The 13,212-nt window shown below is 47.4% G+C and overlaps 1 protein-coding gene across 1 annotated transcript; it reads left to right on the plus strand.

Annotated features, from left to right (window-relative positions):
• The first annotated feature begins 1,292 nt into the window (after positions 1-1,292).
• LOC129460155 (chloride intracellular channel protein 1-like) lies at positions 1,293-2,116 on the plus strand. Its single transcript, XM_055237824.2, has one exon. The coding sequence runs from the start codon at positions 1,329-1,331 to the stop codon at positions 1,959-1,961; it is 633 nt and encodes a 210-aa protein (XP_055093799.1). The 5' UTR covers positions 1,293-1,328; the 3' UTR covers positions 1,962-2,116.
• The last annotated feature ends 11,096 nt before the right edge of the window (positions 2,117-13,212 follow it).

Here is a 13,212-nt window from a genome sequence, read left to right on the forward strand (position 1 = left end):
TAGTTGTAGTGGCTGCTATAGTGAGTGTGAATCTCATAAGCTTTAACTTATCACAATCTACTTAAAATTATTATTATTTTTTATTTTATTTTATTTATTTTTTTGAGACGAAGTCTCGCTCTGTCACCCAGGCTGGAGTGCAATGGTGCGATCTTGGCTCACTGCAAGCTCCACCTCCCGGGTTCAAGCAATTCTCCTGCCTCAGCCTCCCAAGTAGCTGCGACTACAGGTGCCCGCCACCACCCCTGGCTAATTTTTTGTATTTTTAGTAGAGACGGGGTTTCACCATGTTAGCCAGGATGGTCTCCATCTCCCGACCTCGTGATCTGCCCACCTCGGCCTCCCGAAGTGCTGGGATTACAGGCGTGAGCCACCGCGCCCGGCCTATATTATTATTATTATTATTATTTTTGAGCTGGAGTCTCACCCTTTCACCCAGGCTGGAGGGCAGTGGTTCCATTTCGGCTAACTGCAACCTCGGCCTCCCGGGTTCAAGTGATTCTCGTGCCTCAGGCTCCCGAGTAGCTGGGATTGTAGGCACGTATCACCACGCCCAGCTAATTTTTGTATTTTTAGTAGAGACGGGGTTTCACCATGTGGGCCAGGCTGGTCTTGAACTCCTGACCTCAAGTCATCCACCCGCGTCGACTTCCCAAAGTGTTGGGATTACGGAAGTGAGCCACTGCGCCCGGCCCACAATCTACTTAAAATTAATATTGTACTATTTCCCATAAAATGTAGGAACTTTGCACAATATAGTTACATTTATTTCCATGTCCACCCTCTTTTGTTGTTCTTATTACATAAATGACCTCTGTTATAAACCCCACAATATAATGTCATAATTTTAGCTTTTAAATAGCCACATCTATTTGGAAAAAAAAAAAAAGTGGGGGCCAGGTATGGTGGCTCATGCCTGTAATCCCAGAACTTTGGGAGGCTGAGGCGGGCGGATCACAAGGTCAGGAGTTCAAAACCAGTCTGGCCAACATGGTGAAACCCCGTCTCTACTAAAAATGGAAAAATTAGCTGGGCATGATAGCGCATGCCTGTAATTGTAGCTACTTGGGAGGCTGAGGCAGGAGAATTGCTTGAACCGGGACCTGGGAGGTGGAGGTAGCAGTGAACCAAGATCGCACCACTGCACTCCAGCCTGGGTCCAGCCTGGGCTACAGAGCAAGACTCTGTCTCCAAAAAAAAAAAAAAAAAAAAAAGGGTGAGGCGGGGACGCAACCACAGCTGAAGAACAACCGCCAGTTGAACTGTTCGTGAAGGCTGGCAGTGATGGGGCCGAGACTGGGAACTGCCCCTTCTCCCAGAGACTGTTCATGGTGCTGTGGGTCACAGGAGTCACCTTCAGTGTTACCACCATTGACACCAAGAGACAGACCGAGAGAGTGCAGAAGCTGTGCCCAGGAGGGCAGCTCCCATTCCTGCTGCATGGCACTGAAGTGCACACAGACACCAACAAGATGGAAGAATTTCTGGAGGCAGTGCTGTGCCCTCCCAGATACCCCAAGCTGGCAGCTCTGAACCCTGAGTCCAACACAGCTGGACTGGACATATTTGCCAAATTTTCTGCCTACATCAAGAATTCAAACCCAGCACTCAGTGATAATCTGGAGAAGGGACTCCTAGAAGCCCTGAAGATTTTATACAATTACTTAACATCCCCCCTCCCAAAAGAAGTGGATGAAACCAGTGCGGAAGATGAGGGCATCTCTCAGAGGAAGTTTCTGAATGGCAACGAGCTCACCCTGGCTGACTGCAACCTGTTGCCAAAGCTACACATAGTACAGGTGATGTGTAAGAAGTACCGGGGATTTAACATCCCTGAGGCCTTCCCGGGAATGCGTCAGCACTTGAGCAATGCTTATGCACGGGAAGAATCCGCCTCCACCTGCCCAGATGATGAGGAGATCGAGCTCGCCTATGAGCAAGGGGCAAAAGCCCTCAAATAAGGCCCTCCTGGGACTCCCTCAACCCCCTCCGTTTTCTCCACAAAGGCCCTGGTGGTTTCCATATTGCTACCCAATGGACACACTCCAAAATGGCCAGTGGGCAGGGAATCCTGGAGGACTTGTTCTGGGATGGTGTGGGGAAGAGGGGATGAGGGAAAGAAATGGGGGGCTGGGTGAGATTTTTATTGTGGGGTGGGATGGGCAGGACAACATATTTCAGTAATAAAATAGAGAAAAAAATGAAAAAATAAATAGTCACATCTCTTAAAGAAATAAAGAAAAAAATTTAAATACAATTTAAAAATATTTACTCACCTGTTTACCATCTCAAATATTTTTTATTCCTTTCTATAGATCTGAGTTTTTGTTTTTTTTTTTTTTTTTGAGACAGAGTCTCACTCTGTCACCCAGGCTGGAGTGCAGTGGCACCATCTCGGCTCACTGCAAGCTCCGTCTCCTGGGTTCACACCATTCTCTCGCCTCAGCCTCCTGAGTAGCTAGGATTACAGGCATGTGCCACCACGCCCGGCTAATTTTTTGTATTTTTAGTAGAAACGGGGTTTCACCGTGTTAGCCAGGATGGTCTTGATCTCCTGACCTTGTGATCCACCCGCCTTGGCCTCCCAGAGTGCTGGGATTACAGGCGTGAGCCACCGCGCCCGGCCCTATAGATCTGAGTTTTTATCCGGTATCAACTCCTTCAGCCAGATGAGCTTTCTTTGATGTTTCTTTTTTTTCTGAGATGGAGTCTCACTCTGCTGCCCAGGCTGGAGTGCAGTGGCACGATCTCGGCTCACTGCAGCCTCCGCCTCCTGGGTTCAAGTGATTCTCCTGGCTCAGCCCCCTGAGTAGCTGGGATTACAGGTGTCCACCAGCATGCCTGGCTAATTTTTGTGTTTTTGGTAGAGATAGGGTTTCACCACATTGGCCAGGCTGGTCTCAAACTCCTGACCTCAAATGATCCGCCCTTCTCAGCCTCTCAAAGTGTTGGGATAACAGGCGTGAGCCACTGTGCCCAGCCAATGTTCCTTATAATACAGGTCTGCTGGTGACAAACTCAGTTTTTGTTTATCTGACAATGTCTCTATTTTGTCTTCATTTTTGAAGGATAGTGTTACTGGATATAGAAATCTAATTTGAGCCAGGCGCGGTGGCTCACGCCTGTAATCCCAGCACTTTGGGAGGCCGAGGCAGGTGGATCACGAGGTCAGGAGATCGAGACCATCCTGGCTAACACGGTGAAACTCTGTCTCTACTAAATATACAAAAAGTTAGCTGGGCGTGGTGGCGGGTGCCTGTAGTCCCAGCTACTCGGGAGGCTGAGGCAGGAGAATGGCATGAACCTGGGAGGCGGAGCTTGCAGTGAGCTGAGATCGCGCCACTGCACTTCAGCCTGGGCGACACAGCGAGACTCTGTCTCAAAAAAAAAAAAAAAAAAAAAAGAAATTTGACTATGCCATGCCTTGGCAGATTGTTTTGTATTCAGGCTGCTTGGGCTTCACTGAGATTTTTGAATCTGTAAATTTTCTTTGACTCTAGGCCTTCGGCTCAGAGGAGACCAAGGTGCAACTTTCTTCAGTCTTCTGAATCCGGGTTCATCCAACACCAGCCGCCTCCACCATGCCACCAAAGTTCAACCCCAAGGAGATCAAAGTCGTATACCTGAGGTGCACCAGAGGTGAAGTCGGTGCCACTTCTGTGCTGGCCCCCAAGATCAGCCCCCTGGGTCTATTTCCAAAAAAAGATTGGTGATGACATTGCCAAGGCAACGAGTGACTGGAAGGGCCTGAGGATTACAGTGACCATTCAGAACAGACAGGCCCAGATTGAGGTGGTGCCTTCTGCCTCTGCCCTGATCATCAAAGCCCTCAAGGAACCACCAAGAGACAGAAAGAAGCAGAAAAACATTAAACACAGTGGAAATACCACTTTTGATGAGATTGTCAACATTGCTCGACAGATGTGGCACTGATCCTCAGCCAGAGAACTCTCTGGTACCATTAAAGAGATCCTGGGGACTGCCCAGTCTGTGGGCTGTAATGTTGATGGCCGTCACCCTCATGACATCATAGATGACATCAACAGTGGTGCTGTGGAATGCCCAGCCAGTTAAGCACAAATGAAAATATTTCAATAGGCCGAGCGCGGTGGCTCATGCTTGTAATCCCAGCACTTTGGGAGGCCGAGGCGGGCGGATCACGAGGTCAGGAGATCGAGACCACGGTGAAACCCCGTCTCTACTAAAAATACAAAAAATTAGCCGGGCGTGGTGGCGGGCGCCTGTAGTCCCAGCTACTCGGAGAGGCTGAGGCAGGAGAATGGCATGAACCCGGGAGGCGGAGCTTGCAGTGAGCCGAGATTGCGCCACTGCACTCCAGCCTGGGCGACAGAGCGAGACTCCGTCTCAAAAAAAAAAAAAAAAAGAAAATATTTCAATAAAGGATCATTTCACAACTGTGGAAAAAATAAAAAAATAAAAAAAATTTGTCTTTGAATAAATTTGAGAAATCAGCATATACTTTGTCAAATATTTTAATGCCCCATTCTCCCTCTTCCGTTTTTCTGAAATTCAAATTACACATGGTATATAGAACTTTTTTATTTTTATTTTTAAAATTAAAAAAAGATGGAGTTTCACTCTTGTCACCCAATCTGGAGTGCAATGGCGTAATCTCGGCTCACTGCAACCTCTGCTTCCCGGGTTCAAGCGATTCTTCTGCCTTAGCCTCCTGAGTAGTTGGGATTACAGGCATGCGCCACCACGCCTGGCTAATTTTTGTATTTTTAGTAGAGACACTTTCTCTGTGTTGGTCAGGCTGGTCTCGAACTCTCAACCTCAGGTAATCTGCTTGCCTCAGCCTCCCAAAGTGCTGAGATTACAGGAGTGAGCCACTGTGGCTGGCAATTTTTGTGTTTTTAGTAGAGATGGAGTTTCACCATGTTGGCCAGGCTGGGTATATAGATCTTTTAATGTTGCCTCCCAAATCCATAAAACTCTGTTTAATTTTTTCAGTATTTTTTCTCTCTCTGGTCTTTAGAATAAATAATTCGTATTGCTTTGTCTTTATATTCACTGACTCCTTTGTAATCTTCATTCTGCTACTAAATCTATCAAGTTGATTTTTCATTTCAGTTATTGTACTTTTCAGTTTTAGAATTTCCATTTTTTTTTTTTTTTTGTAGTTAAAATTTCTCTTCTGAAGTTCCGTATCTGTTCCTTCATTATGACTACATTTTCGTGTAAGGCATTGAAAATGAGGCTGGGCATGGTGGCTCATGCCTGTGATCCCCGGACTTTGGGAGGCCAGGGTGGGCAGATCATCTGAGGTCGGGAGTTCAAGACCAGCCTGGCCAACATTGTGAAACCCCATCTCTACTAAAAATACAAAAATTAGCTGGGTGTGGTGGCGCACACTTATAATCCCAGCTACTTGGGAGGCTGAGGCAGTAGAATCGCTTGAACCTGGGAGGTGGAGGCTGCAGTGAGCTGAGATCACACCACTGCACTCCAGCCTGGGCAACAGAGGGAGACTCCGTCTCAAAGAGAGAAAATAATTATAAAAGTTGCTTTAAAATCCTTGCTGCTAATTCCCAAGATTAGAAATTCCAACATCTGGGTCATAACTCTTTCTCTTTGAGAGTGAGTTTTGAGTATGATTCAGTTTTCTGTTTCTTCATATGCCTAGTACTTGTTTATTGTAGCTGGACATTGTCAAGACTATGGATTTTGTTGTGTTCCTCTCAAGAGTGTTAATTTTGTTCTAACAGGCAATTAACTTGGTTGGACTGAAACTCCAATCTTTGTTTCCCTTGTGAAAGGCAGTAGCTGGAATTTCTACTCTGTTCTTGCTCCCAGCTGCCGATTTTACTGGGACTCCTGGAGACTCCTGTGCATATGTGCAGTTGGACAACCAAGGATTTGGACAGAGTTTATATACAGATTTTGGGACTTGTTTGCTCTATAGAATTTCTTTCTGTGAGTTCCCTCTTAATTTTCCAGCCACGCTACTTGCCTAGAACGCTGTACTCAGCACCTCAAACCAGTAAGACCATAGCTTTCTATGCATTTCCACCTCTGACACAAATTACAGAGTGCCCTCACACAAATAACCACAAAAATATAAGTCTAGTACAGGGTAGCTCCCACCTTTCAAGAGTTGGTTTTCCTCACATTTCTAATTGCTGTTAGGCGTTCTCTAGTGCCTTCAAATATTTGGGTGTGGTTGTTGTTTATTTTGTCCAGGTTTTTGGTTTTTTGTTTTGGTTTTGTTTTGAGATGGAGTTTTGCTCTTCTCGCCCAGGCTAGAGTGCAATGGCACGATCTGAGCTCACTGCAACCTCTGCCTCCCAGGTTCAAGTGATCCTCCTGCCTCAGCCTCCTGAGTAGCTGGGAATACAGGCGTGCACCACCACACCTGGGTAATTTTTGTATTTTTAATAGAGACAGAGTTTCACCATGTTGGCCGGGCTGGTCTTGAATTCCTGACCTCAGGTGATCCACCTGCCTCGGTCTCTTAAAGTGCTGGGATTACAGGTGTGAGCCACTGCGCCCAGCCAGGTTTTTTTTTTTTGTTATTGTTTTGTTTTTAAGAGACAGGATCTTGCTTTGTTGCCCAGGCTGGAGCACAGTGGTGTGATCATAGCAAACTGCAGCCTTGAACTCTTGAGCTCCAGCAATCCTCCTGCCTCAGCTTTCCAAGTAGCTGGGACTACCAGTGCATATCACCATGCCTAGTTAATTTTTTAAAAAACTATTTTGATAGAGATGGAGTCTTGCTATGTTGCCCAGGCTGGTCTTGAACTCCCGGCCTCAAGCGATCCTCTCACCTAAGTCTCCAAAGGTGCTAAGATTACAGGCATGAGCCACTGTAACTGGCCTTGTTTCAGGTTTTTTTTTGTTTTTGTTTTTGTTTTTGTTTTTTTGAGACAGTCTTGCTCTGTCGCCCAGGCTGGAGTGCAGTGGCACAATCTTGGCTCACTGCACCCTCCACTTCCTGGGTTCAAGTGATTCTCCTGCCGCAGCCACCCGAGCAGCTGGGATTACAGGTGTGCACCACAAGCCTGGCTAATTTTTTGTGTATTTTTAGTAGAGATGAGGTATCGTCATGCTGGCCAGGCTGGTCTCAAACTCCTGACCTCAAATGATCTGTCTTCCTCAGCCTCCAAAAGTGCTGGGATTACAGGCGTGAACCACAGCACCTGGGCCTTGTTTCAGTTTTATAATTGTTAACTGAGGCATGATTATTCTGACCAAATTATTGTGCTATTACCACCCCCTTACATTTTTTAACCGTTGTATACCTCAGAGCACCTCTTTAAGGCTAGTATAATTATCCCCCATTTTTAAACTGAGGAAACAGAGGCACTGCAAGGGAAACCATTTGTTTAAGGTCACACAGCTAGTTTGTGGAAGAGCCAAAATGTAAAACCAGTCAGATTACATAATCCTATGCTTGCTCCAGTTCACCACTATTCCTAAACCCCTCAAGGTGGTTTGGATTCCAGCCTAGAGCCCTCTGGAAAGTATTTGGGGCTGGAAGGAGGTAAGAGCCCTCAAAACCCCTATTCAGGCTAGGGCAGTAGCTTTCAACCCAGAGCATTGGAGTCATTTGAGAAACTATGAAAAAGAGAGATGCTAGGCCCCATCTACTCAATCAGTAGCTCTAGTGGTAGAGACTGGGAATCTACTTTTTGTTTTGTTTTGAGACAGAGTCTCGCTCTTTTGCCCAGGCTGGAGTGCAGTGGAACAATCTTGGCTCACTGCAACCTCTGCCTGCCGGGATCAAGCGATTCTCCTGCCTCAGCCTTCTGAGTAGCTGGGATTACAGGCGTACACCACCAAGCCCGGCTAATTTTTGCATTTTTAGTAGAGATGGGGGTTTCACCATGTTGGCCAGGTTGGTCTCGAACTCTTGGCCTCAAGTGATCTGCCTGCCTCAGCCTCCCAAAGTGCTGGGATTACAAGCATGAGCCACTGTGCCTGGCCAACATTTTTTTCTTTTTTTGGCGGGGGACAGAGTCTTGCTCTGTGGCCCAGGCTGGAGCACAGTGGCACAGTCTTGGCTCACTGCAGCCTCGACCTCCTGGGCTCAAGCAATCCTCCCACCTTAACCTCCTAAGTAGCTGGGAACAGAGGCATGCGTCACCACATCTGGCTAATCTTTTAATATTTTTGTAGAGACAGGGTCTTGCTATGTTGCCCAGTCTGGTTACAAACTCCTGGACTCAAGCAATCCTCCTGCCTTGGCCTCCCAAAGTGCTGGAGTACAGGTGTAAGCCATTGTATCCAGCCTTTTTTTTTTTTTTTAGAGACAGGGTCACTGGGCGCGGTGGCTCATGCCTGTAATCCCAGCACTTTGGGAGGCCGAGGCGGGCGGATCACAAGCTCAGGAGATTGAGACCATCCTGGCTAACACAGTGAAACCCCCTCTTTACTAAAAATATATAAAATTAGCCAGGTGTGGTGGCGGGCGCCTGTAGTCCCAGCTACTCGGGAGGCTGAGGCAGGAGAATAGCGTGAACCTGGGAGGCAGAGCTTGCAGTGAGCTGAGATCGCTTCACTGCACTCCAGCCTGGGCGACAGAGTGAGACTGCATCTCAAAAAAAAAAAAAAAAAAAAAAAAGAGACAGGGTCTTTCTCTGTTGCCCAGGCTGGAGTGCAATGGCATGATCATAGGTCACTGCAGCATCAACTCCTGTGATTAAGTGGTAGTCTGGCTTTTTTTTTTTTTTTTTTTTTTGTCTGTTTCTCTGGTGATTCTAATGTCCAGTCAGGGTTGAGAACTTCTGTGGTAAAGGCAAAATACCTACACCAATATTCTTCTGTCTACTGTAGCTCAAGACTAACTTTTCCATCACGCCTAGTCTAGTTGGTGACACTGGTGGTGAGGTTAATACTGCGGGTTCTGGAGTCACTCCATGTAGGTTCAAATTCGGCCTCTGTTGCTTGTTAGCTGTGTGAAATTGGGCAGGTGGCTCCACCTCTCTGAGCCTCCTGTTTTCTTATCTCCTAACTGGGGATAATAACACCAGCCTCAAAGGGCTGTTCTGCATGAGATAATGCATGTGAAGTGTTTAGCACAGTGCCTGGCACCTGATAAGCACTCAATAGATTGTAACTATTGATATTCTGTCTGTTTTTCTGCAGTCATGAACTGTTATATGTCCTATTTAAATCCAGCTTCTAGAGTTAGACTATACTTAGGTCTTCTATTTTTTTTTTTTTTTTTTTTTTTTTTGAGATGGAGTCTTGCTCTGTTGTCCAGGCTGGAGTGCAATGGCATGATCTCAGCTCACTGCAACTTCCACCTCCTGGGTTCAAGCAATCCTCCTGACTCACCCTCCCAAGTAGCTAAGATTATAGGCGCCTGGCTAATTTTTGTAATTTTAGTAGAGACGGGGTTTCACCATGTTAGTCATGGCTGGTCTCGAGCTCCAGACCTCAAGTGATCCGCCCGCCTGGGCCTCCCAAAGTGCTGGGATTACAGGCATGAGACACCACACCCGGCCTAGGTCTTCAAAGTTATTTCAGAATTCCCCTCTCCCAACCTCTATCCTTGCAACGGGATCCATCCTCCATGCTGGGTCCCTCTTTCATAAACAGGAAGCATTTTAAATCTAGCCCAAAGCCTCAAAGAACTTCTTAGGAGTGGTTCAGATGTCCCCAGCCCCAGGTTCTACCCCTTCTTGCCTATTAGAGGCCACACCTTCAGTGACACCGTGAGGGCAACTTTGAATACCAGAATGGGATATTAAAATCACAAAGCCAGACTTAGATGGTTGAAAGTGCCCACCTCTGCTCTGGAGAGTTGGGCCTGAGACAGAGGATTCTAAGTGGAAACCACGCTTAACTAAGAGGACCCAAGAAAGGCAAGCTCTTTCTTAAAATTTTTTTTAATTTTTTGTCTCACTGTGTCACCCAGGCTGGAGTGCAATGGCACAATCATGGCAGCCTTAACCTCCTGGGCTCAAGCCATCTTCCCACCTCAGCCTCCCAAGTAGCTGGGACTACAGGCACATGCCACCATGCCTGGCTAATTTTTATATTTGTTGTAGATACAAGGTTTCACCATGTTGCCCAGGCTAAGTCAAACTCTTTTTTTTTGAGATGGAGTCTCGCTCTGTTGCCCAGGCTGAAGTGCCATCTCGGCTCACTGCAAGCTCCACCTCCTGGGTTCCTCAGCCTCCCAAGTAGCTGGGACTACAGGCGCCTGCCACCACGCCCGGCTAATTTTTTGTATTTTAATAGAGACGGGGTTTCACCGTGTTAGCCAGGATGGTCTCGATCTCCTGACCTTGTGATCCGCCCGCCCGCCTCGGCCTCCCAAAGTGTTGGGGTTACAGGCGTGAGCCACCGTGCCCGGCCTTTTTTTTTTTTTTTTTTTTTAAATAAAGATTGTATTATTCATCAGAGTGTAGTTGGTTTTTCTTTTTCTTTTTTCTTTTCTTTTTTTTTTTTTTTTTTGAGATAGATTCTCGCTCTGTCGCCCAGGCTGGAGTGCAGTGGCACGATCTTGGCTCACTGCAACCTCCACCTCAAGTGATTCTCCTGCCTCAGCCTCCTGATTAGCTGGGATCACAGGACCTGCCACCACTCCCAGCTAATTTTTGTATTTTTATTAGAGACGGGGTTTCGCCATGTTGGCCAGGCTTGTCTTGAACTCCTGACCTCAAGTGATCCACCAGCCTCAACCTCCCAAAGTGCTGGGATTACAGGCATGAGCCACCGCCCCCAGCCTAAGTCAAACTCTTAACGCCCTATTTCTAGACGCTGGCTGAGCAGGTTGGTGGATAGAAAAGGACTCAGCCAACACCCTTGAAGCTTGCTCCCATCCTCCCATCTGGCAAATTTCTCTTCAGGACTCCTCCCCGGGGAAACCTTTCCTAAGTGGCATACCCTAGGATGACTAGCACCTAGAGCAGTCCTTTGGGGTTCTTCTGCGGCCAGAAGTGTTCACTCAGCCTCCAGCACATGTCAGATCTGTAGGTTTCCGGGGACAATTAGAACAATGAAGGGGCCTCAGAGCTGGGAAGGAAGAGAGGAGGACCCACCATTAATTGGGGCCCCCCAGGTGACAGGTGCTACACATCCTTTATCTTACATCATCACTGCAACGGTGTCTGTTTTCCTCATCAAATCCCCAACATCTAGTAGAATAGATACTTGCTAACTATTTAATCATGGCAACAGTAAAACAGCTACCATTTATTGAGTGCGTACTATGTGTCAGGGACTCTTCAAAGTACCTCGTATCTCTTAACTCATATAATATTTGCTGGATGAGAATTTTGATAACAACCCTATAAGGCTGGACCCTTTTTGTTTTATTTCATTTTATTTTATTTTTTGAGACAGAGTCTTGCTCTGTCACCCAGGCTGCAGTGTGGTGGCATGATCTTGGCTCACTGCAACCTCCGCCTCCCAGGTTTAAGTAATTCTCCTGCCTCAGTCTCCCAAGTAGCTGACATTACAGGTGCCCGCCACCACCCCCGCCTAATTTTTTGTATTTTTAATAGAGACAGGGTTTTGCCATGTTGGCCAGGCTGGTCTTGAACTCCTGACCTCAGGTAATCCACCTGCCTCAGCCCCCCAAAGTGCTGAGATTACAGGCATGAGCCTCTGTGCCTGGCCTGTTTTATTCCATTTTTTAAAAATAAAGATGAGGTCTCACCATGTTGCCCAGGCTGGTCTCGAACTCCTGAGCTCAAGCAGTCATTCTACCTCAGCCTCCCAAAGTGCTAGGGTTATATGTGTGAGTCACCACACCCAGATAAGCTAGACTCTTTGTTCCTGTTTTATATAACATAAAACTAGACCAGGTGCGGTGGCTCATGTGTGGTAATCCCAGCACTTTGGGAGGCTGGGGCGGGCAGATCACTTAAGCTCAGGAGTTCAAGACCAGCCTGGGCAACATAGTGAAATCCCGTCTCTATTAAAAAAATACAAAAAATTAGCCAGGTGTGGTGGTGTGTGCCTGTAATCCCAGCTACTCGGAAGGCTGAGGCAGGAGAATTGCTTGCACCTGGGAGGCAAAGGTTGCAGTGAGCCGAGATCGCGCCACTGCACTCCAGCCTGGGTGACAGAGTGAGACTCCGTCTCAAAAAACAGAAACAAAACAAGACAAAAAAACTTGAAATGGACACATAGAGAAGGTAAAGAGATGATGGAAGGGCAGACAGGTCATTGGTGGATGGTGGGGTTAGGCTTTGAATCCAGGGCCATGTGGTACCCCAGGAAGTGGAAGGGTCTGGGTTTGAGTGACTGAGATGGGGGCACAAAGAGAGGAACTGAGTGGGCATTGAAGGAGGTGATTCTAAGAAGAAGGAGCAAAAGGCAGCCAGGCACGGTGGCTCACGCTTGTAATCCTAGCACTTTGGGAGGCCAAGGCAGGAGGATTGCTTGAGGCCAGGAGGTTGAGACAAGTCTGGGCACCATAACAAGACCCTGTCTTTACCAAAAAACAAAACAAAACAAAACCAGATGTGGTGGCACACACCTGTAGTCTCATGTAGTCCCAGCTACTTTGAAGACTGAGGCAGGACGATCACTTGAACCTAGGAATTCAAGGCTGGAGTAAGCTATAATCACACCACTGCATTCCAGCCTGGGCAACAGAGCCAGATGCTGTCTCTGCAAAAAATAAAAATATTAGCCGGTGCCATGATAAGAATTTTTTTTTTTTAATTAGCCAGACATAGTGGCACACGCTGCAGTCCCATCTATGGGAAGGCTGAGGTAGGAGGATCACTTGAGTCCAGGAGGTGAAGACTTCAGTGAGCTATGATTACACCACTGTACTCCAGCCTGGGCGACAAAGTGAGACCCGGTCTCCAAACAAACGAACAAACAGCTGGTGAGTATTTGGAGGGAATCACTGCCCGGTGGCTGCCCCCTTGAGCCAGTGTCTCAGATGCTGCCTCTGAGGTCCAGCCACTCCCTAAGAAATGCTGACATCAAGGTCCACACCTCCTTCCCAAAGGAGGAGCTGGAAATGAATCTCAAATTTCACCAAGGCCCCTGCTGGGGGATGGGGGTGGAGGTTGTCCCAGTGATCACAAGCCCTTATTTTCATGAGCGTCTCTGCTCAGATCCTGTCCCAGAGGCCTAGCACTAGGGTAGAATGACAATAGGCTTCCCAGCGTTGCCTGAGATGAGTCACAGGTGACGCCCCTGCCCTACAGCCTGGGCCTACCTGGGCAGGTAGAAGCACGTCTCAAACCCCTCTGGCCCCTGCCAGTGGTTCAGAGGATC

Source organism: Symphalangus syndactylus, chromosome 13 (assembly GCF_028878055.3).
Source record: "Symphalangus syndactylus isolate Jambi chromosome 13, NHGRI_mSymSyn1-v2.1_pri, whole genome shotgun sequence".
NCBI lineage: Eukaryota > Metazoa > Chordata > Mammalia > Primates > Hylobatidae > Symphalangus > Symphalangus syndactylus.

What these genes read in the sequence shown, in the direction of transcription:
- LOC129460155 (XM_055237824.2), top strand. Translation starts at nt 1,329, where the DNA reads ATGGTGCTGTGGGTCACAGGAGTCACCTTCAGTGTTACCACCATTGAC.